The sequence below is a fragment of the Corylus avellana genome, chromosome 6 (genome assembly GCF_965113065.1).
Source record: "Corylus avellana chromosome 6, dhCorAvel1.hap1.2, whole genome shotgun sequence".
Lineage (NCBI taxonomy): Eukaryota > Viridiplantae > Streptophyta > Magnoliopsida > Fagales > Betulaceae > Corylus > Corylus avellana.
Window position 1 is genome coordinate 25,837,300 of NC_142495.1, and position 23,517 is coordinate 25,860,816.

A 23,517-nucleotide genomic window follows, 5' to 3' on the forward strand; every position below is an offset into this window, starting at 1 on the left:
ATTGTATATATGACGTTGTAACCTCATAGCTTTGAGTTATAATTTTTCAGAGCTTTTATGCTCTTTGATGTCAGAGCTTTATGGTCTAGATCTTCTTATCATTGAAATTGCAAAGATCCTCGTTTCAAAAAAAAAAAAAAAAAAATTGCAGTGGATTTTTTATTTTACCAATTCAACAATAAAAACCTTTTCAAAATTAACAGCTATATTTTCGAACCGAATTTCAATTAGGCTAATATTCGAAGTCTCAAAAATAGGGCTGGTGTCGGTAGAAAAATTTTTGTTATGCCAAAATGTCAGTAAAGTCAAAAATTTCACTGACTTATTTTGCCAAATTTTTTTCCCGACACCGAACCGCTTTTGGTAAAGTCAATATGTAAAAAAATTGAAAATTATCGGCGAAGTTGGTCAATAGGCAGTCGGTAAAGTCGGTTCGGTTAACAAATTTTATTTCGCCTACCAAACCGAATTTGTTGAAATAAAAAAATTTATTCTACCTACCGTCCATTGGTTAAGCGGTGTCCGTAGAAGTCGGTTAACTATCGATAAGAAGTAGGCGGTGAATTTGACAAGCCCTACTCAAAAGGAAGTTATTTTTCTAATTTTTTGTCATAAAAAATATTTTACATGAGATGAAAACAAATACAACTAGATTTTTTTTCTTCTTCTGAATTTATCTCTTCCTTCGTATTCCTTTCATTTATAAACTCCTTAATTACATGTTCTGTTCTCCCCTAGCCTTTTTGTTTTAAATTCCAAATCATAATGTATGAGAAAAAAAATATAAAATAACTATTAAACCTTCGAAAAATAAAGAAAAAATAACAATTATATAATTTAATGAGGAATGCTACAATGGATTCTACAAAACATCTCCCCACCATCTCTTCACTTTACCATTTTTAGTTTTTCAAAAAAAAAAAAAAAAAAAGTTAAGAGAGTGGAGATGGTGAAGAGATGGTTTGTAGAATGAAAAAAAAGAATATCCCTAATTTAATTAACATCTATGAATTGTAGTGTAGCGAATGTTGATCCATCGATCTTGAGAACCGGTGAACCGATATAGCTGCTCCGCCCTGGGCTCGATCCCTCCGGAGCTCCTTCGGTCAAGTCTAAAGCACAAAGTGGAAGAGCTCCTCCGCTGAATACGAATAGTTAGGGTTTTCTTCTTTCTTTTCTCTTCGAGTTCAAAATCCGAAAGCCATGTCCGGCCTCCACCGGTCCTCTAGTGGTGCTCCACACAAGAACGGGCTTCCTCCCCAGGAACTCCTCGACGATCTCTGCAGGTTCGTATCGCTGCTTTTGTCTCTCTCTGTTTTCTGGTTCCTTCACGAGCTGTTGGTCACCGGGAAAACGTTAGAAAACAGTAAAGTCTTCGAGTCTTCTAGAAGATTCGGTCGAATGGACTGTTGTTCGGTTTTCGCTCCCTGTGATTTCTTAACAATTAGAATGTTGCTTGATGCTCGTCCCGCGCACATCGTTTTGTTGCGATTTAAGTTTTAGGTTTTAGTGTGCTTGTCACTGCATGGTAGGAAATACGTTGTGGTTGATTTGGTTTCTTGATTGTGCTAAGATAAGCGAAAATTGGTAGTTAAAAGTTTTTGAAATTGTGGATGATTTGGGGATTTTGTTAAGCATTAGGTGTATTATTGGTTGCAAAGAAAACTAAGGAAAGGAAGAGAAGGCAATATGGAGTGTTTGTACTCATTTGTTGTTTCGATAGCGAGCAAAATGAAGAACCCATCTGAACTAAGCGGGAAACCATGAGTTCAACCAAATAACTTTGTAACTATTGGTCATTGTTGGTTTCGGTTGTAAGATGTCGCTGTAGTATCACATGAGCTACTGCCTCACTGACAAGATGGAAGGTTGAACTCTTTCAGCCGACATGGAAATGTTACAAGAATGAACTTTAGACTGGTTACATTGATGAGAGTGTGCTAGTTTAAGAATCCATCACTTGGTAATTTGTGCTCAGAGTTATTTGAATAAATTTTCATCGATTAAAAAAAGGTGCTCAAGTTGAATTGTCATTATAGGACACATTTCTGGCGTTCAATTGGTCATGGAAAGTTTAGCATGTTAGTTCATTGGTGCATTGAGAAATTTCCTGAAACCCTTTCCGAGAGCAGTGAGCTATCAGCTATCTACAACTGTTTTTACATAATTCCATGGCTTCTTGTTATGTAAATGTTAAGAGGCATTTGCAGCTGTGTTGTTTGGATATGCAAACTCTCATTATGGTGGAAGTGGTTGATGGGTAACCTTTCCCTCCACCCCAACCACCCCCCCCCCCCCCCCCCCCCCCCAATTCTTTTGTTTTGTTAAAAGTTTTACACTTGATTCATATCCAGTTCTGATTTTTTTTTTTTTTAATTTTATTTAACTTTATGCAGTCGGTTTGTTTTAAATGTGCCAAAAGAAGACCTCCAGTCATTTGAAAGGATTTTATTTCTTGTGGAATATGCACATTGGTTCTATGAAGACAATTCAGTGGAAAAAAATCCATCGTTGAAGTCATTCACTCTGAAGGAGTTCACTTCTTTATGTATCCTGTGCATTTTCTCCCCCCTCTGCCTGGGGGCCCCCTAAATAATTTTCCATTATATATTGTTATCTGCTATTCTGCTGTTTGTGATCTCCTTGTCTATTTTTACTGTTCTAGAAAAGCCATGTCAAGCTGAAGACAAATGCAACCTGTTTAGACATCAAATGTATCACCTGATATATGTGTTTCAATTATCAAGCATGGCACTGTCCCTCAGTTATTACTGAATGCATATAATTGGTGTTTCTTTCATTTTTGTATCTGGATGCTTTTTTGGCTCACCTTGTTAGCTGCGGAATTGCAATTCACCTTCAGGGGCATGCACATGCAGAAGCAGACATTTCGGTCTGTGCCTGCATGCATGAACGCTTGGACACTTAGACAAACACTCCTTCGCACATGCATTCGGTCTACCTTGTAATATGATAATGCCATTTGATTATGTGGTAATGCACACTGTGAAGGAAGCATACATTAGTTGTCTGATATCTTATACCAAGTATTATATTTCACTGTAAGATTAGAAACGTTTTACTGGTATTCTATCGGGAAAAAAATCTGGAAGCTTGTGTTGGTTGTTTTTCCAGCTTTGTCATATTCTTTATAGATCGGGAAATTTAGATGATGATTAGTGTGGTCTTAGCTCTCTTTGATGACCCTAGTCAAATAAAAGAAAAAGAAAATAGCTATTCCTAATGTATATTTTTGTTCCTCGTATATAATCTCTGTTAACATTAATGTATATATTCTCTACCTTCATGAATCTATCGTTGATTTCCTTGACAGATTTCAGTGTTTAACAGTTGTGACGTCTTAAGACCTTATGTTGCCCATATAGATGACATATTTAAGGACTTCACTTCCTACAAGGTCCGAGTTCCAGTAACTGGGTCAATCATTTTGGATGAGACCTATGAACGGGTATGTCTTAGGGATGAAGGCTATAATTGATACTAGTCTTTTGAGCTTTTTTTTTTTGAAAAAAATTGAAAAAGGTTCCTATAATGTTGCTATCATTCTAATTTTCTTCTTTTACTAAGCTGGAGTTGGTGATGATATACTGTTGTTGTGTTGTGAAAATTCATGATCCTGTGTATTGACATGTGTCTACCATCAAGCACCGTTGGTATAACAATTGGGATTTTCTTGAAGCGGCATGAAATTATCGCTTTTCACCCTTGTCTTTATCATCATGAGTGATTAATCCTTCCAAGTAGCTAAGTCAAAAAGAGAAGGGAGGAAACATGCGATGTAATTCATAGTATGTGGGATTTTAATGAAGTATTTGGGAAAGGTTAGGCATATGTACATAACTAATACATGTATGTAAGAGATCCTTTCACATAGGCTGTAAGTCAAAATATAAGAATTCTTCTTGTGACCTTTCTCTTAAAGGTATGCCTACCTGACTTCCTTTATCAGTTCTAAGACCCCAATGGTTCCAATCTCCAGGCATAGTTTTGACGAGGAATGTTGTATTAGCATATCATTGCCCATGCAGCAGAGTTCTTCCATTTGATAACTTTTTTCAAGGATTTTCTGTTTGTATTTGAACTGTTTGACACCTTATATCTGTTGAATGATTGAGTTGGACTTATATATAATGTTTAGTTTCTACTCTTGTTCTTGATGTTGACAGTGTCTACTAGTGAAGGGTTGGAAAGGGTCAAGCTGGAGTTTTCCACGTGGTAAAAAGAGCAAAGACGAGGAAGACGATGCGTGTGCCATCAGAGAAGTAAGCTCTTTTCTTATGATGTTTTCTGACTGTTTGGTTTTTGATAAGTAATTTAATTATCATTAAGAGCCTAAGGCACCACCAAGTACACAATCAGTTTCCTGACTGTATTGTATACCTATTTCATTTATCTTGGTATTCAACTTGAAGTGTAGACACTAATTTCGTTGACTTGAATAATTGGTCACGTGACAACCAAGTTGTAATGTAATTTTTAAATACTGGCACTAATTTTTTGTCTTTAGTTTCTTATTTTATTTCAGGGTGAAAAATGTACACCTTTGTTAGCAAATTTGATGAAGATGAATACTATCTATATGTAGAATTCAGCCTTTTGAATCTATGTGATGTATCTGTTCTGATTTGTCCATCTTCATGACTGATAGAAACAGTTAATTGGGAAGGCTGCAGTTGACAAGGCTGGGGAGTTTTCAAACTCCTTCCCGTTAAATGATTACAACCTCCATTTTTTAGTAACATGAAGAAGAGAAAAATAAAGAATATCCTGGCTTTTTTTTTTCTTCTTCCAGTAAGTGTAATATGCCTATTTCACTGTGGAGCATTTCTATATCATTCTTTGCCCTTCCAATGTATGGTAGGAAACAAAGGTCATGATTTCGTTGTTACCCTTTTCTTGTCCTAAGCTGTCTGTGGCACAATACAACACTTTTGAATGAAACAATTGATTCACAGCATTTTTTGTTGTACTAGCTTAGGAAACATGTTGAATGATAATTAATCACTTAATGAACTGCTTCCTTGGGCATAGATATGAATGTTGACGCATTTGTGCTTTGTGGTGAATGCAGGTCCTGGAGGAAACAGGTTTTGATGTTTCTAAGCTTCTTAACACAGATGAATATATTGAAGCAATATTTGGACAGCAGAGGGTGCGGCTTTACATAATTGCCGGTGTAAAGGATGATACTGCCTTTGCTCCCCTTACGAAAAAAGAGATCAGCGTATGTGATGTTGTTTGCTTGGCTCCTCGGACTCTTCAAAATTTTTTACGAGTCTTTCTTAATCATTGTTGGACAGAATGTTATACTTTGCAAGTTGTGAAAAATTGCAATACTGAACTACATGCTTTTGTTTGCTGCTTGCAGGAAATTGCGTGGCATCGGCTTGATGAACTTCAGCCAGCAAGTGATGATGTGATATCACGTGGGATGACTGGCCTCAAGCTTTACATGGTGGCCCCTTTCTTGGCGTGAGTACTTTTGGTCTATAATTCTTATTATTTCCTCAGGTATTCAACATCTTTTGCAAGTGTTTGATAGGTTAAATGTCTTCGTGCAGGTCTTTGAAATCATGGATTTCATCACATCAGCCCCCCTTAGCTCCAAAACCTGATATGCCTCTCAAAGGTTTTTCCTCCCCTATTTCTTAGAAAATCTGATACCTATTAACATCTGGTCGATGTGAATCTAATAAATGGTTACAAAAGATAGGGAAAGAAAAAGAAATGAGAAAAAAAGGAAAAGAATCTCAGATAGTAATATGACTTGTCAAAGAACATATCTTGTTCCTTTTGGGCCCTTTTAAACCTAAGTAGAGCTAATCTTTATTTTGAAAAATGTTTCATCCCCCTTTCTGGAAGATGTCAATGATGAGTCATGAATTTAAGTGATAATTTTAGGATTCCAAAAAAAAAAAAAAGTGATGATTGTAGGTTTTCTTAAGGATATAATTATTTTGCTGCAACTTCAAGTTGTAGATGATTATATCTATTGTCTGCAATTAAAGCTCGCCATTAGACTTGTTGAGAATTGATAGGGAATTGGAAAATTTGTGAGTTCACAATAGCTATTCCAGCATGTTTTTTAAGTTCCAAGTTTTCATGTACTTTCCTGTTTATAATGGTGATCAAACATAGAATGCAAGAAATGTAGTGAGAGTCCAGGACAAAGAACCACACTGATACCATATTGATACTTGTCTTAAAAGTGAGATCATTTAGTGAGGTACCCAAGCCAAATGCACTTCAAATGATCTACCCGTACTTATTTTATAATAAACATTTTCTCAATCCTTCAATCGTTATGAATTATTGATCCAAGACAAATCGCTCTTGGTATCTCTTGACCATCAAGGTTAATTTCCCTACATTCTTATTTTTACTTTTACTAAACTTGCACTTCATATACTAGGTTGAAAATCAAGGATAATTCCATTGATATAGTAAATAAGAGTAATGTTACACGTACTCCCATCCTCACACTTTCCGATGTGGCTTTTAAAATCACCATTAGATTTTAGATGGATCACTATTGAATTTTGATCAAATTGTGATTTTAAAATCCACACCAGAGACTGAGAGTGGGAATGTGTGTAGCATTACTCAATAAATAAAGTGATTAGGTATTATGCTGGCTGTCAACCTGCCGTAACCCTCACCCTTTCTTTGAGCTTAGGGCCTATTGTATACAAATTTAGGACACTAAGCACTAACACAGCCGGAGTTTGTTTGATGAGGGTTCCTTTCAGGAATATGCAATCCTGCATTCTTGAAATGATGAGGAGTTTCTTTGATATTTTGTGAAAACCTAGGTGGTGTGCTTGTTTTCGTCTGTGCTTTTGCTGATGAGCATGTTATGATTTTTGTTTAGGAATATGTGTCTGGAAAGCAAAGAACAGTTCGATAGGGAACAGCAGCACAATAATAACGGAGAGCCAGCCGACTAAACCCGAGCCTGATGTTCACCCTCCTGACACGGGGCCTGGTAGGAGCTTCAGAAACTTCAGATTTGATATTCCATCAATCTTGCAAGCAATGGAAGCTGCTTTTTCTACTTGAAGGAAAACTCTCTTATCTTTGTAAAGTGGTTTGAGTTCAGATAGCTGGGCGATTTTCCACCATTTCACCTGTATCATTGAACTCACTGATCAACCTTCACGCAAGCTTGGTAGGTGTACAAGCTGTATATGTTTTGTGTCAGATTTTCAGGTTTGGGTTATATGTATATTCTGTATAGAAAACCTTTTCTGGCAAGAATATGCGCTCCACTATGTTCAGTTTTCTTTCTTGCAAGTTCTATGTTAATGCTTTTTAAGTGAGTGTAGCTTGGATAGCTATTTTACTTTCCTTTTTTTTTTTTCCTTCGTGGGGGTCAACACCTCTTTTAGATTTTTAGGTCAGTATTTGCTCAATTAGTAATTTTTCCCTAATGCCCTCCATAATTTGTTTTTTTGATAAGTAACCCTAGTGCTCTACAACTATTCAGGAAACCATTGTGGGCTTTAGTCATGTCACAATAATAAAGCTCATAACCTGGTCCCGGGTTATCATAGTTGAGGTTAGGATTAATCTTGATGCACTGAACCTTGAGGGCTCGTCTATGCATGCTGCACCGGTGTTGAAATGCATCAAATCCAAATATTCTATCTATATATGTATAACCAGTCACACTGATTGGAACTAACATTAAGGCTTTTTGTTTTAGCGTAAAATAATTTTTGATTTTTTTAAAAAATATTTTTAAATACTTAAAACACGTAAAATGCATGCAATAAATTGTGTAAGGAGTAGTATTACTCTTGAGTTAAAGGCCAAAGTTTTCCAATACAGATTATTAGATTGACATATATTGTGCATTTTGAACACATGTCAATCGAATAAATTAAGTTGAAAAAAAAAATTCAAGGTTAATGTGACACTCCTAACTAATCCTTCATTAACTCTTGTTAATTAATTTATGTATTTTTTTAAAAAATCATATGATTGAGTTGGAGTGTCATGTCAATCTAATAGATTGGGTGAGAGAAAATTTCCTCCAAGGTTATTGGGACACCCCCTAACTAATACTTGGATTTACTCTTGTTAAATTAAAAAAAAAAAAAAAATGATTGAGTTGGAGTGTTAACATCAACATTGTTGAACAATTGTAAAATAACAATATAATATTTAGCATTATTTTTTTTAATAGTTATATTAAAGAAGCATGTAGGTTAAAGAATACTTATAGAGTGGATTAAAAGTTTTTATCCAATTAAATATTCCTAGAACCAAACAGAGCCATCCAAGACTTGCAGTGACAATATTGAGTAATACCATTATTGATTATACCAGTATAACCACTATCCAACCTGATGACTTCCCTAACATCAAGCCAAACACACCGCTGCCACTCGCGTGAGAAAGAAAAAAAAAATCCCAAAAAAAAGAAAGAAAAGAAAACCCCAAAACCCTAGCTTTATAAAACCTCAGTGACGATCCTCAGTCTCATTTCTCCTTCTTTTTCCTAATTTGCATAAACCCACCATGCCGCCGAAATTCGACCCCTCCCAAGTGGTGGACGTGTACGTCCGAGTGACCGGCGGAGAGGTCGGCGCGGCCAGTTCGCTCGCCCCGAAGATCGGTCCGCTTGGGCTCTCCCCGAAGAAGATTGGAGAGGACATAGCCAAGGAGACGGCCAAGGACTGGAAGGGCCTGCGCGTGACCGTGAAGCTGACGGTCCAGAATCGTCAGGCCAAGGTCTCGGTGGTGCCCTCCGCCGCCGCGCTGGTGATCAAGGCCCTCAAGGAGCCCGAGCGCGACCGCAAGAAGACCAAGAACATCAAGCACAGCGGGAACATCTCCCTCGACGACGTCATCGAGATCGCCAAGGTCATGAGCCCCCGCTCCATGGCCAAGGACCTCTCCGGCACCGTCAAGGAGATTCTCGGCACCTGCGTCTCCGTCGGATGCACCGTCGACGGCAAGGACCCCAAGGACTTGCAGTCCGAGATCACCGACGGCGACGTCGAGATCCCCCTCGACTGAGGTTTGTTTTTTCATTGCTTCGTTGTTAGTGTTTGCGGTCGATTTTGGTTATGAGAGAACTCCATTGGAACTTTGGTTGTCTTTTTTTTTTTTTTTTAAATTTCAGCGTTTATTATTTAGTTTTGTATCGTGGATTTAGTAGAAGGTTATATTTAAATCTGTACGGGTCGAAAATGTTAGTTTTTGCAGTTTCTTTCGCTTTATATATGGTGTGCTCCCATGTTTAGTAAAGGTGTATTAGCAATTGCTTATGGGAGTTTGCAATCTTTTATAGCTGGGATTTCGAATGGGAATTTGGATATCGGTGTCGAAGAATCTTGTAATGTAGCGAGTTGGGTAGATGCAACTTATAAGGAGCCCCTCTATTTGTAAAACCTTGGAACATAAGGAAAAGGGGACAAATCAAAACAGTAGGTGAAGGAGGGAAGAGAGCAAAGAGCTGAATTTGAATATTGACATATTGTAGTAGAAGATATGACATATTCTAGAGTTGGAAACCTTAATCAGATGTGAAATTGACCTAAATTTGCTGTTTTTATGGTAATAAGTAGGAGAATCTATCATATCTGTACAATGATTTTGTTTTTCTAGAGAATGTGTTTTCAATTGTTGATGAAGTCTTTTAGAAATGTTTGCAAAAACGTTTTGGATGTAACTAGTCAGTAAATGCTAGTGAATCCAAAGGCCTATTATTTCCCATGTGACTCACTCTCCTCAGGCTAACCATAATGGCCATTTAACAACACAGGCCCTTTCTCTACCAAAGAAGATTTAGGCATCTTCATCAGAGACTTCACTCCATTTGTCTTCCACCCATTCTACCCTTCCTTTGCAAAGTCGAACACCAAACCCACTCTTGTGTGGGTCTTCCATCATCTTCAAACGTCTTGGCTGTGTTGTTAGGCTCGAAGATGAAGAGAATGATGATCCCATAGGGCATGTCACCATGTTTTCCTCTTTAACATATCTTCTTCAATGGGCCATAGCTTGCGATGGTTGAGGGACTAAAGTGACTTATTTGAAGCAAATTGAGTTTTGAGAACTTGCATTTGTGCTAACTTTGAGAAAATTTGAAATTGGTTCTATGAAGTGCACAGCGAGAGAATGAATTTGTCGCGATGGAGTTGAAAATTCTGGGGGGAGAGAGGGAGGGAGGGAGGGACAACAGAGGTCGAGTAAGGGGCTTGAGGGGCAGACAACAAAGAAGAGGGAATGGGGCCTCTGTTGCGGATTCTCGTGAACCAATCAATGTTCTTGAAGGAGAACAGCTTCGGCTATAGTTGCATGTGCCTTCTTGACGTACATACGGTAGTGTCTTGGTGCTGATCGAGGCGTGCTGATCTGGGTTTCTGGACTCAATCCTGCCATGGGTGCAATTAGGAACATGGCCAATGTAAAGGACAGCAAGAACTCTCAAGCAGAGGAAGGAGCTGTTCCTATACTCATTAGGGTAGGAAATGTTGGATTTCAGCTTGAAGTCTCCGAATTTTATGACTCAGAACTCATGGAGTTACCAAACTGTTTGTGATGTTGGGCCCGTTAATGATTGTCTTAGGTAGACGAAAGGTTTCAACTTAGCGGAGGAAGGGCAGAATGGGTGGAAGACGAAGGTCCTGTGTTGTTAAACTGCCATTACATAAGACGTTAGTATGAGGGGGTGAGTCACGTGGCAAATAATAGGCCTTTGGATTTATTGTTGTACACATGGCATTCATCCATTAAAAAATGGAGGAAATTGAAGCCTTCCAAACTGGAGGTGAGCCATTCCCATCGTTTAACACACTATTGTCAAAAGGCTCTAAAGTTGCATTGAACAAGTAAAAGAAAAAGATAAAAGGATGGGTAGTAGGGTTACTGCTTCCAATGTGTCTGTAACTGGAGTTGGATGACCAAATGTGTTGTGCAGCTAGTTGTATTTTTAGTTTTGATCATGATCTTTTGAGTGATCGAAGATGCTTTCACTCTTTACATGCTCTTTATTCAAACACATCCCCCAATTGCCCAAACCACTCTCCCTCTATTTGGTCCCTGTGGGTTGGGGTGGGTGGGGAGGAGAACCGAGTCTAATTAAGGAGAAAGAGTCGTGATTGGGAGTACGCCTGGCGTGCATCAACAGTGATGCACGCCAGGCATCTGTCTTTCTGGTCATTTATAGATGTGTATGTTTTTCAACTTATTGCGTTGGGCTGGGCTTCTCCAATTCTGTCCCGAGGGATAAATTGGCTAATGGACGGTGTTCTGTTTCATTACCCAGACTACTGATTTTATGCCTACATAATGCCATGTTGGTTAATCAATTTGCATTTATTTTTCTTTATTTTAAATTGACATAATATATTTAGACAACGTATATAACACTTGGCAGCATATGGATTATGCACACTATTAGATGCGTGAAATGTAACCTCGATTCTGGAATTGCTCTTTCTTATTTTACTTGAAATTGAGAAGATCTATTTTATTTGTAAGAGGTGGATAAACAATTATTTTCTTATAATTTTTTTTTTAATTAAAGTTTGTTTTTATTTACTACATCGAAAAGCACAAATACTGAAGAAAATATTCTATGACATTTATAATAAGAACATGGAATAAGGGATAAAAGAAGATGAGTACTACACATTCTAAATTTTTTTTCCAAAAGTTAGTTCTCAAATGATGTGTTGTCATCTTACGAGATTTATTATTTTGAGAAGTATGTCACCAACTTATGGGATGTTGATGTATCATTCGGGAACCAATTTTTTGGAAGAAAATTTAGGATGTATAGCATTTCTCAAAGAAGAAAGGGGAGGAGAACTCGTATCAAAATACTTGGAAAAATCAAAAGATAATATATATATATATATATATTTGGAGTACATTTCTAAAGGCATATAAAAGTATTTCCCAATTGAGGAAAGAGTAAAATGTAAATGAAGGGGATCAACCGAAGTTGCTTTATTTTTTGGGCCCACAAAGGAAGGCTACAACAAGAACAAAAAAAATCCATTCCTTTTATTATACTCTTACAGAATCGCATGGCCTTTGAGAAAACCCATTCCCTGTTCCACTCGGGGACATTTCATCGGATATATGTTTCTCAAATCTGGGACCACAAAGGTTGTCTGAAAGAAGGCCTAGAATCCCTAGGTGGCGGTAGGGTGGGTTGTCGAAATATGAGATGGTCCAACATTTTGTGCGGATTATATTTAATATATGTAGAATATAGTACCCAAAATGTTGATGTAACTTTGCGTTTAAGATGTGGTCCGTTGTTCATTCTTCTGTCGTTGTGAAAAGATCTTGTTTGGCTATTGCTTCTTTCTTATCCAATCTTCAATCTTGGCCGGGCCCCCCAATTTGTGTTCCTTAATCGCTCAGAATCTCACACCACCTTCTATTTTTATGGTGTTCTCATACCATTATCCCTTCTTAAATATTTATTTTGTTACCATCTGCCGATAATGTGGAAATCTGAGATCACGTGCGTCCGGGAATGTCAGCTTCCGTTTCACATCTTTTTCCATTACACATATACACGTACAAGGCAGGCAGGAATTTTTGTTTATCTTTGATTCAAAAGAGTAGGCTTCTTTCACCAAAAACTTTCTCTACTTCATTATTTTTTCTATGCTACTTTTACAATCGGAGCCCGGTGAAGCCGGCGTCTTTCAAGTCTCCATATTTGCAGCGTCGGGTCCAGACATGCAAAAATTTGCATAATCAATGACTACTTTATATTTTAAAGTAGCTATTTATGTGAATTTGGGGATGTAAATTTCTGTCCACTCCCTCTTTAGATCATGTGAAGTAAGGAGTGGTCCTACTGAAGAATAGCCACTGGCTGTATTCATGATTTACTCTCTTAAATTCTATATTTTCAATCCAAACGTGTTTGGGGAGGGTAACCTTCAAAAGGGGGCAAGCCATACTACAAATATAAGTCAAGCCTATATAATGCCAATTTGTTCTTAGTAAGTTATTTTTATCTACTCTCAATTCTTCAAACCAATCCACTTGGGGAAGGGAAGGACCGACCCCAAAAAGCCCTACAACATCCCTATACCTAACCCAGGCCTTTGCCATCACCGTCCCTAACCCCTTCTTAGCCTTTATCCACCCACCCTCGTTTCAACTTGTAAAAATATTAACAAATAATTTAAATGCAAAATACTTTTAAAAGCACAAAAAAAAAAACATATTCACTTTTATGTCACATTGGAACTTCAAACTAAAAATAAATAAATAAATACCTGAAAACATAAAAGAAAAGGAAAATGCTTTGAGTATTTTACAATTTTCATATAAATTGATGTGTCAGTCCATAATTAGTGAACTAATTAAGAGTATATGGTTGAGAGAGCATATTAATCATTTCACCAATTATGAACTACCACATTATTTTTTTTTTTAAAAAAAAAAATTATAACAATAGGTCAAATACCCCAAGACTCCTAGTAGCATTAACCTACAAAACGCTGACGTGTTAATTAAATTGTAACTTATTTATTAAGATTTTGCATGCTTCTTTTTTTTTTTTGTGGTAAAAAAATCATTTACAATTAACGTGCCTTCTTCATTCTAAATGTACAGTTGTTACCACAAGTCGTTAAAGGGTAGCTTAATTGGCTGAAAATCACATCAAATTGTGCAAATTTAGCTAATATGAGGCAAAAGTTACTTCTAACCGCTTGCTTGTCACTGAGCAAAATATTGCTTTATTTTATTGTTCTCGCCTTCAAATTCTATGAACAAAATTCTTACATGGTTAACCTTTAAATTTTTAGTCACATAGTTTCTCTCTTTAAAAAATAAAATAAAAATAATATTGCAAGAACTATAATTAAGGCCTACAATTGTTGTGGTTCTGTTAAAGAATTTTGGCAGTATTTTTTATTTTAAAAAGTCCAGTTTAAAATAAAAGCAAAAACAAATATTTTGTGTTTGTATTATCTATTAATATTTTTTAAAGAATAAAAATACAAAAAATAAAAATTTTAACATGACCTTTGAAAAATATGACCGTTAGAAGATATAAGTATTGGCAGGAATATATAAAAAATAATAATAATAATAATAATAATAATATTTAAAAAAAGTAGAGAAGACTATAAAAAATCTATTGGCTGTGTTACCTGTGTATTACAAAAGTAGTAGATAAATAGATAATTAGACTTTTTGGTTTGTACAATGAACAAAAAAGAAAGAAAGAGAAATAATATTAAAAGAAGGGAAATTATCCTTTCCCCTAATGAACTACTACGCGATGATCATTTTCCTCCATTAACTACCAACTTTACATTACGACCCCATCAAACTACTATTTTATTACCAAAACCTCCCTTCCGTCAGTTAATACCGTTAAGTTGGATGGTTAACAGTATTGTTCATGATACTGTTCACACATTGACCAAACTGTTCATGACACTATTCACACGTTGACTGTATTGTTCACGCCACTGTTCACAAGTTGACCGTTCAACTTAACGACCTTGACTGACGGAATGAGGGTTTTGGTAATGAAATTGTACTTTGATGAAGTCGTAATGTAAAGTTAGTAGTTGATGGAAGGAAATAGTCATCGCATAATAGTTTATGAGGGAAAATGATAATTTCTCCTTAAAAGAAAGAAGAGAAGAATAGCATTGTCAATTCACTAATTTTTTTTCCTTTTAACAAGAGTTATTAAAATTGTGGATTCACAATGTCATGTTAGTATAGCAAAATAATTATAAGATAGCGGTGTAATATATCATTACTCTTTCCCTATCTTGAGATACTATTTGGGTTTGGGACATCAAAACATGTGATTTTAAAGTATTGATTTTAAAATATTTGATTTGAAAACTTGATTTTTAAAAACGCATGTGATAAAACTATAATTTAGCCTTTAAAATTATATTTAACATTTACAATTGTTGATTTTTAAAAGTACATTATTTATTTACAATTTTAAAATATATATATATTCAAATCATAGATTTTTATAAATAAACTTTCAGAGAATATAATTTTACAATTTAGTTTAAAATCACACTTATAAAGAATGCGGGCACCCTTAAATCATCAAAAAATTAAAACATATTTTGTTAAAAACAGGTGACGACCGACAGGATTCCCAGCAAAGTCGGGACGACAACCGTGTGTTCAAATCAAACGGCTGACGCTATAGGTCTTAACACGTGTTTTGATGTTGTCTGTGGATGGCACTAAACTTTTTTTTTTTTTTTTTTTTTTGATAAACTCCACTTTTCATTAAATCATACTGTGGGAGCAAATTGCTCCAGCATTACTACATCTCGAATACATTCCGGTAGAATTCCATTCCAAGATCTTTCCTCTCCCGTAGCTATCGCAAACTGGGCTAAATTATGTGCGGCAGAGTTGGCATTCCTCCTCACCACTAGAACCTGCCACTGTGAGAAATTATCTAAAAGTTGTTTCATATCAGCCACCAGGTGTCCAATTTTACTGCAATCCAGGCTTCCAGTATTACACGCGTTCACCACATTCTGTGCGTCCCCTTCCACTTGGATTGCCGTCAAACCCAACCCCAGACTCCATTTCAGAGCTTGCACCCCCGCCCATGCTTCCGCAGCACCAGGGTCCAACAAACCCCGTCCCACCAAGCAATGGGCCGCCACCACCGAGCCAGTTGCGTCTCGCACTACCGCTCCCATCCCCAGTAAACCCAAACGCTTACACACGGCGGCATCCCAATTGAGTTTGACCCATCCCTCCGGCGGAGCACACCATTTCATATTTCGTGTAGAATGAAATCTCTGCTCCTCATGGTGCTCTTTCAGTGTTGCTTCCTTGTACGCTGATTCAGCCTCCTTAGCTAGTTTAACCAAAGCAGTGGGGTGAAGGAAACTACCTCCATGAACGACTTCGTTGCGTCTAAACCAGATTTTCCTTGCTACCCGCACAAACAAAGTTATATCATCCTCCTCACAAGATGTAAAAATACCTTCCATCACCTGAAAGAATTCCGGGCCTTCAAATACACGCTTCTGAATTTTTCGCCCACAGGTTCCCCATACGTCTCTTGCCGATGGGCAGTTCCAAAGTATATGAAAACTGGTTTCTGGCTCTAATCCACACAGAGGACATTGAGGATCCTGCGTTATCTTTTTCCTGTGTAATCTGTCCTTGGTCGGAAGTATATTGTGACAGGCTCGCCAAATAAAATTTTTCTCCGCATTTGGGACCTTAAGCTTCCATATCTGACGCCATACCTCACTGTTGTGTCGCCCTCTTGAACTGCTTGGGCTTCTCCGCATCTCCATATCTTTCGCAATATAGTAAGCACTGCTAACAGAGAAAATACCTTTCGCCGTACCCCTCCAGATTTGCGCATCTGCCTGATTTGTGCTGCTTAAAGGAATGGACAGTATAGCATTTATTTCCTCCGGATTGAATAATTGATTAAGAAGCTCCATGTTCCAGCTTCCAGTATTCCACGCAATAAGTTCACTGACCTTAGCGTCGTTCTCCAACACCCTAGGTGGCGATTGAATTGAGTAGGTGTTCGGGATTGGAAGCCACTTGTCATGCCAAATTTTTGTATTTTGCCCATTACCTATTCTCCATACCAACCCGTCTTTTACCAGATCAGCTGCGCCCCATATGCTCCGCCATGCAAAGGATGGGTTATTTCCCAACTTAGCCTCAAGAATCGATCCATGCGGATAATATTTTGCTTGCATTATTTCCGATACTAGACTGTTCGGTGACTTCCACAAACGCCAAAATTGCTTTGCCAACAGCGCTTTATTAAAACAAGTGAACTCCCGGAACCCCAATCCTCCACAATTCTTAGCCTCCCCCAATTTTGCCCAGCTCTTCCAGTGTATACCTTTGCCATTGGCCTGATTACCCCACCAAAATCTTTGCATCAAACTATTAATTTCAGCACAGAGTCCTTTTGGAAGCATAAACAAACTCATACTATATGTCGGGATAGCTTGGATTACCGCCTTCAAAAGGATTTCTCTGCCCGCCTGCGAAAGTAGTTTAATTTTCCAATCTTGGAGTCTCTTCCACACTCGATCGATTATGCTTCGAAATTCTTTGATCCGTGACTTCCCCACCAAAGCCGGGAGCCCAAGATATTTATCGTATCGCTGCGTTCGTGGAATTCCAGATTCTGTAAGGATATTTGTCTTCTCCTCCTCCCGGGTATTACGGCTAAAAAAGATTCCTGTCTTAGAAGAATTCAACCGTTGCCCTGATGCTTGCTCATATAATTTTAGTATATTGGACAATCTGGTCCAATGACACAAATCTGCTCTACAAAAGAGTAAACTGTCATCAGCAAAAAATAAATGATTAAGTCGAGGGCCCCTTCGAGACGTAGGAACCCCCGGCAAAACCCCTTCTTGGTCCGCCCGAGACAATAAAGAGCTTAGAGCTTCAGCACATATAATGAATAAATAAGGGGATATCGGATCCCCTTGCCTTAGTCCTCTAGAGGGGACTATATTCCCTGTTGGTATCCCGTTCACCAATACCGCATAGTGGACCGACCGCACACACATCATGACAAGCTTGATCCAAGGTGAAGCAAATCCCATCCGACCCATCACCGCTTCCAAGAAATTCCACTCCACCCTATCATAAGCCTTGCTCATGTCAATTTTAATAGCCATATAGCCTTTTTTTCCTCTCATTCGAGAGTTCATTGAATGAAGTGTCTCGTACGCAGCTAACACATTGTCAGTGATTAAGCGCCCTGGTATGAATGCACTCTGATTTTTGGAGATAACATATGGCAAAATCAGCTTCAACCTATTAGCTAAAATTTTTGAAATAATTTTGTACATAACATTGCACAAGCTAATAGGTCTAAACTCCGACACCCACTTGGGGTTCTTCGTTTTTGGGATTAGAGCTATCAAAGTGGAATTTAAGTCATCAGGTATAAATCCACAGTTAAGAGAATGTATAACAGCGTTGCTAACCTCCGGACCCACAAGGTCCCAATGTTTTTGAAAAAATCCGGCAGTGAGCCCATCCGGCCCAGGGGCTTTTAATGGCTGCATCTGGAATAAAGCTGTCCGCACCTCCTCTGAAGAAAAAGGCTGCATCAACCTCTGGTTCATATCCTCAGTGACACGGCTTTCCACTGCACCCACACACTCCTCCATAGAGCCTACTTCACCTGCAGTAAAGAGCTCCTTAAAGTAATCCACAAACACTGCCCCCACCTCATCTTGCGATTCGGCTAGCCTCCCATCTTCACTGCGGATGCTACAGATCCTGTTCATAGAACGCCGCTGATTAGCACAAGCGTGAAAAAACTTAGAGTTTTTATCACCATGTTTTAACCAGTCAATCTTCGCCCTTTGTTTCCATCTCAACTCGTCTTTCTCTAGCAATCCGTGAATATCTTCTTTCAGCTGGGCTACAGCTTCTCCTCCTGGGTCATCTGCTAATCCTTGGATTTCAGCGAGCTGATTGAGTTTTTCCTGCAAAACTCTTTTCGGGTGTCCCACCTCTTCAGCCTGCCAGCGCTGTAAACCTTTCTTGCTTCTCTCCAGTCGTCTATTCAGGCTTTGCCATGGGTCTACAAGTGCTCCCCAATCCTCCCACGCTTTTTCAATAATTTCCTGGCTATGATTTTCTTTTTCCCAGTGTGCTTCATACCGAAACCTGCGAGGATTCTTTCGCTCATTGATGACACCCAGCAGATTAATGACTAGCGGAGAGTGGTCCGAGCTAAGTGCAGCTCCAACCATTATGTCTACCTGTGGGAACAGATCACACCACTCCCTATTTGCCACAACCCGGTCAAGGCGTTCTTTAGTAAGCTGATCACCATCCCTACAATTGGTCCACGTGAATCTTGGACCCTTGTAGTCTAAATCCGACAGGGCACATACCTCCAAGGTTTGTTGAAATGCTTCCATCAGACCTCTTTGTCGCCCACTAGCGCCAACTTTTTCAGAAAGGCTAGCAATTTCATTAAAATCACCAAAGCAAATCCAAGGGCCAGGTTCCAACCTTGAGAGGTTTTTCAGTAGGTCCCACGCTTCCCGCCGTTTACTTGCTTCAGGATGGCCATAGAACCCGGTTAGCTTCCAAATAGGCCCCCCTGCAGGATATTGTACCACCGCATTAATATGGCGCCTACTAAAATTTTGGATGTCCACCCCTGCTTCAGTTTTCCACATCAAAGCCAGTCCCCCGCTCTTGCCAACACTGTCTACTGTGAACAAATTATCGAATCCCAGTTTACTCCGAACCCACTCTAAACGATTGTTACGATGCTTGGTTTCCATAAGGAAAACCAAAATGGGCTTCTTCTCCTTTACCACTCGGGTAAGGTCTCGAACTGTTCGAGGGTTCCCAAGCCCTCGACAGTTCCAGCTTAGAAAACTCATTGCGGTCGGCGGGGCTGAGACTCAGCCACCGCCATTCCCGATCCATGTACATTCTTCCCTTGCATACCACTGTTAGGCATTTTACTACGTTCACCAAGACTCCGCCCTTTTTTAACCCCAGCAGCACCTCTACTCTCCTCCACTTCATGTGATCTTTTCCTTTTTCCTTGGGGGTCAGTTCTGGATACCACCGAAAGTACACCAGCGTCCTCCTTTGGTTTTGTTTTCCATGAGCTTTGAAGCGAACCATCACTAGCCCGTCTTTTTCCCGCACTGCTCTCCCCTGAGACACCTTTTAATTTTAATTCCACCTCAGCCATAGAGAAACCCGTGTATTGGGCAGCTTTTCCCGTGGGGCCCAAGGTGAACAGCCCATTCCTTTCTCCTCCTCCAAGGCCCATGGACTCTTCATTGCTAGACCCATCCCCTTTGGTCGTCACATGCAGGAACCCACCAGGATTGTCCGGATTTGGCGCATGATTGTGATTTTCTTCTTTATAACTTCCGGAATCACCGTAAGTTTCCCCATCGACCGTTTCCTCCCTAATATCCGCACGGTGATCTGCATGGTCAGCGCTTCCCCAATTAAATTTTTTGGCTCCACTTTCCTTACAAACCGTATTCGACGTAAATGCTGCCGGAGGTTTCCTTGGCCGTGTGTCACGCGCCCTAGATATCCCTTCCATACTCGCCGCCGTTTCATCGCCATCCCAGCCACCCTCCGGACTTCTCCTATCCCTCCTTCTTTCCATGGGGGATCTGCTCTGATGCTCGTCCCTTCTCCAGCTTCCTTCCGGGCGATTAACCTTGGACTCCATCTTTTCTGAGGGCATTTCAAAACGTCCTCCGAACCTCCGTGTTGGAGAAGGCGCCCTCATTCATGGCCCATATTCTGTAGCAACTTCCTGTGCTCTAAAGCCACTTCTTTTAGCACATCCTGTCACCCCATGTTTTATAAGTCCACAATGATAACAATATTTGGGAAGTTTTTCATATCGGAAAGCTATCCACCGTGGTGCACCTCTGACCTTCAACATTCTCCCCCTTGGAAGTGGTTTACTCAGATCAATTTTTATCTTGACCCTTAAATACTCACCCCATCCCATCCCCTTCTCATCCACATCCACTGCTTCAACTTGTCCCACAGAGGTCCCTATCTGCTTCCCAATTGCCGTACTCATACAGTCCAGCGGTAAGTTGTGCATTCGGATCCAGAAAGCCGTCTTCTCAAGAGAAATTTGTGCCGGGGCGGTTGAGCCATCGTAGTCTTCCACCAGGAATAAGCTACCCTCAAACACCCACGGTCGCCCTTCCAACACGCTTACTTTGTCCGTCACATTGCCAAACTCCACCAGAAAGAAATTCTCTCCCAGAACTTTGAAGATTACCGTGCTTGCCGGTTTCCATACCTTGCTTAATTTGGCCCGGATTGTTTCCTTGCTTACCGACCGATCATCAAATAGCTTTCCGACCAGACATGATTGGCCATATTTCTCCGCATCACCTAGATCCTGGTCTTGGACTTCCAGGTCTATACACTCCTCCTCCGTTAGCGAGAGATTTTCCCACAATCTTGCTAAATCCTCCGCCATGTCTAACAACTCCAATCGAATACGCTAGATTTTCTTCCACAGCCGACCAGATCGACGTAGAAAACTCTCCTTCTCCACTAGGGTTTTTTCATATCCTAGAGAGAAAACTCATATTTTCAAAATTCATCGTCATCAACATTTGATGCTTTTGAACTATATACTTGAATGCTTATTGGATAGAAAGAAGCAAACCTTTCATAAGTGACCATTTTTGGCTTTCTATATATGGTTTCTCGTTATAATTTTGTTGTTTAATTAATAAATAATGAGGTGTACTCATGATTGGTCTTTATCAACCAATGCTATGCTATCTCTTCTTCTTTGATAAAGAAAGAAAGTTTTATTTATATATTTGGTAAAGTCCACTTAATCCCCTCAAACTATCACCCAAATAATAATCTACCTCACAAACTATTAATTACGACAATTTACCTATCAAACTACCAAAATAATGACAATGTACCTTCCAATGCTAGCAAAATGACAAAATTATTCCTGTAAAATTTTCAATAAGACAAACATACCCTTAAATTTTTGAAAAAAAAAATTAGATTTTAGTATTTTTGTTTTTATTTTAGTAAGGATAATTTTGTCATTTTCTTAAAATTGAGGGTATATTGTCATTGTTTTTGTAGTTTGAAGGGTAAATTGTCGCAATTAATAGTTTGGAAAGTAAATTGTAATTAAAGTGATAGTTTGAGAGAGTTAAGTGCATTTTATTTATTATTTTTATTTTTTTGTAAGGAAATTCAATTTTTATTTTTTTTTTGATAATAAGGAAGTTCAAAATTGAGTTGAAGAGTGATGCCCATAACAGCGTAATTTGGTAGAGCCACTCACCGACAGGCACGTGGGACTCACACCCTATTCAAAACAAAGGAAATTTATGGTCGGCAAGGCAACATTCTTTTTCGCATGTTTTTCAGGCCAATAGAATATAGACAGTGAGCTTGGTGTCCGATGAGAATTAATTATGAGTGTCCAAAGTGATGGGATAGTTTGGGTTAAATCAACCACTAATCTTAAAATTCATCATGAAAATCTAGAACAATAGTCAATAATAATAATTATGTTGTCAAAGGTGTTGCTTGATTTGCAATTATTGTGTAACGAGAACGTGTAAAACATTGTGTCAGAAAATTTTAGTTAAGTTAGCCAAAATAAATAATGTAATTATATAAATTATTGCCAAATAATATATGAGTTGTACCACGGGGAATAGAGTAATTTTAGGTGGCCTACTTGTTACTTGTATTCCATTTAGAATGATGTGGCTATAAAAATTACCATTTAATCAAAATTCAATAATGATCTATCACAAGCCCAATGATGATTTTAATAACTACATCATTCTTAGTAGGGAATAAGTAGGCCACCTAGAATTACTCCTAAGAGTACTTACAAGTCACAAAGAATGAGTCAAATGTCATTTTTATCTTTCTTACTATTTCTCTTCTACACTCTTTTTTCTCAAAATTTTCTCTTTCCACGTCTATTTTTTCTCAAAAGTTGAAAAATACGATCTTTAAAAAAAATACAATCCTTATAAAAATAAAAATAAAAAATTAATAATATAGATAAAAATATAGCTAATCAGATGTAGGAAGCCTTTAAAAATTCATTATCTAAACTAGATATAGTGAGTTTTGAAGAGCCATTTTGCATAAAAATTTGGCTACTTCATTCTAAGTACTCTAAGGCATGTTAAGTGTAATCAATGCAGTAATATGACTCAGCCATTAATACATCTCTAGAAGCGCGGTTTTTTATTATGTTACGTGTGGGTTAACTCTTATGCGTAAATACTAGTTTAAAGGCTATTTTGATTCTCTTTTATTATGATGGACCAAAATAAAATTAAGGTTTTATAAACATGTGAATAGGTCCACAATTTAAACCCTAACAGTCACTCATACACATGACATCACTAAGTGAGAGAGACAAATAAATATTTTAGTTGTTAGTTTAATTTACTGTTAATTAAATATTTTATAAATTGGGTCTCACTTGATTGATAGAGAGTTTGAGTTTACATCAAGCGAAAATGTTAGAATATTAATTTATTGAATAAATTTATTATTTTTTATATGATCCTTCTCGATAGAACTTCAGTTTCAATCACGCTATGTTCTTAATATCTCCTAGCTCTCGCTTTCTTCGATTCAATCTCTTTCTTGAATTATTTGCTTTTTGATGTGAAATGTCTGATAAAGTTATTTTGCTTCTATACAGGCTTAGCCTAGATTTTTAGAATTTTATGCAAATTTTGGGATTTGCTGTTGGATTTTGTTTATTTGATATGTTCAAATGGGAACTGAGTAGCTTCATAGTGTTTTCGCTTGATTTTATTGTTTTGTTTGATTGCCGATGGAGATTTTGTTTGTCGGCTTGGTTTTGTTTGTTGGCTTGGTTTGCTTATAAGTTGATTTGGTACAAATATTCGGAAAAACACGAGTGTTAGTAAGAATGTTAAAAAAAATAATAATAAATAAATAATTTGATGAAGTGTGTAT

At 38.1% G+C, this 23,517-nt stretch overlaps 3 protein-coding genes across 3 annotated transcripts; 2 read left to right on the plus strand and 1 right to left on the minus strand.

The window, feature by feature from the left end:
- The first annotated feature begins 929 nt into the window (after positions 1–929).
- DCP2 (decapping 2) lies at positions 930–7,302 on the plus strand. Its single transcript, XM_059601818.2, has 8 exons — positions 930–1,286; positions 2,397–2,548; positions 3,342–3,469; positions 4,188–4,283; positions 5,093–5,245; positions 5,390–5,493; positions 5,583–5,650; positions 6,893–7,302. The coding sequence occupies exons 1-8, from the start codon at positions 1,204–1,206 to the stop codon at positions 7,078–7,080; spliced, it is 972 nt and encodes a 323-aa protein (XP_059457801.1). The 5' UTR covers positions 930–1,203; the 3' UTR covers positions 7,081–7,302.
- A 1,107-nt stretch (positions 7,303–8,409) lies between these two features.
- Positions 8,410–9,233, plus strand: LOC132187094 (large ribosomal subunit protein uL11). The gene has a single exon (XM_059601267.2). The coding sequence runs from the start codon at positions 8,545–8,547 to the stop codon at positions 9,043–9,045; it is 501 nt and encodes a 166-aa protein (XP_059457250.1). The 5' UTR covers positions 8,410–8,544; the 3' UTR covers positions 9,046–9,233.
- Positions 9,234–20,290: 11,057 nt separating this feature from the next.
- LOC148585079 (uncharacterized) lies at positions 20,291–21,004 on the minus strand. Its single transcript, XM_088517693.1, has one exon. It carries the CDS (start codon positions 21,002–21,004, stop codon positions 20,291–20,293), a length of 714 nt encoding a protein of 237 aa, XP_088373819.1.
- Positions 21,005–23,517: the final 2,513 nt, after the last annotated feature.

What these genes read in the sequence shown, in the direction of transcription:
- LOC148585079 (XM_088517693.1), bottom strand. Translation starts at nt 21,004, where the DNA reads ATGGCGGAGGATTTAGCAAGATTGTGGGAAAATCTCTCGCTAACGGAG.
- LOC132187094 (XM_059601267.2), top strand. Translation starts at nt 8,545, where the DNA reads ATGCCGCCGAAATTCGACCCCTCCCAAGTGGTGGACGTGTACGTCCGA.
- DCP2 (XM_059601818.2), top strand. Translation starts at nt 1,204, where the DNA reads ATGTCCGGCCTCCACCGGTCCTCTAGTGGTGCTCCACACAAGAACGGG. An exon ending in GAAGGAGTTCACTTCTTTAT is followed by an intron (nt 2,549 to 3,341) that starts GTATCCTGTGCA and finishes GACAGATTTCAG; the next exon opens with TGTTTAACAGTTGTGACGTC. An exon ending in ATGGTGGCCCCTTTCTTGGC is followed by an intron (nt 5,494 to 5,582) that starts GTGAGTACTTTT and finishes GTCTTCGTGCAG; the next exon opens with GTCTTTGAAATCATGGATTT.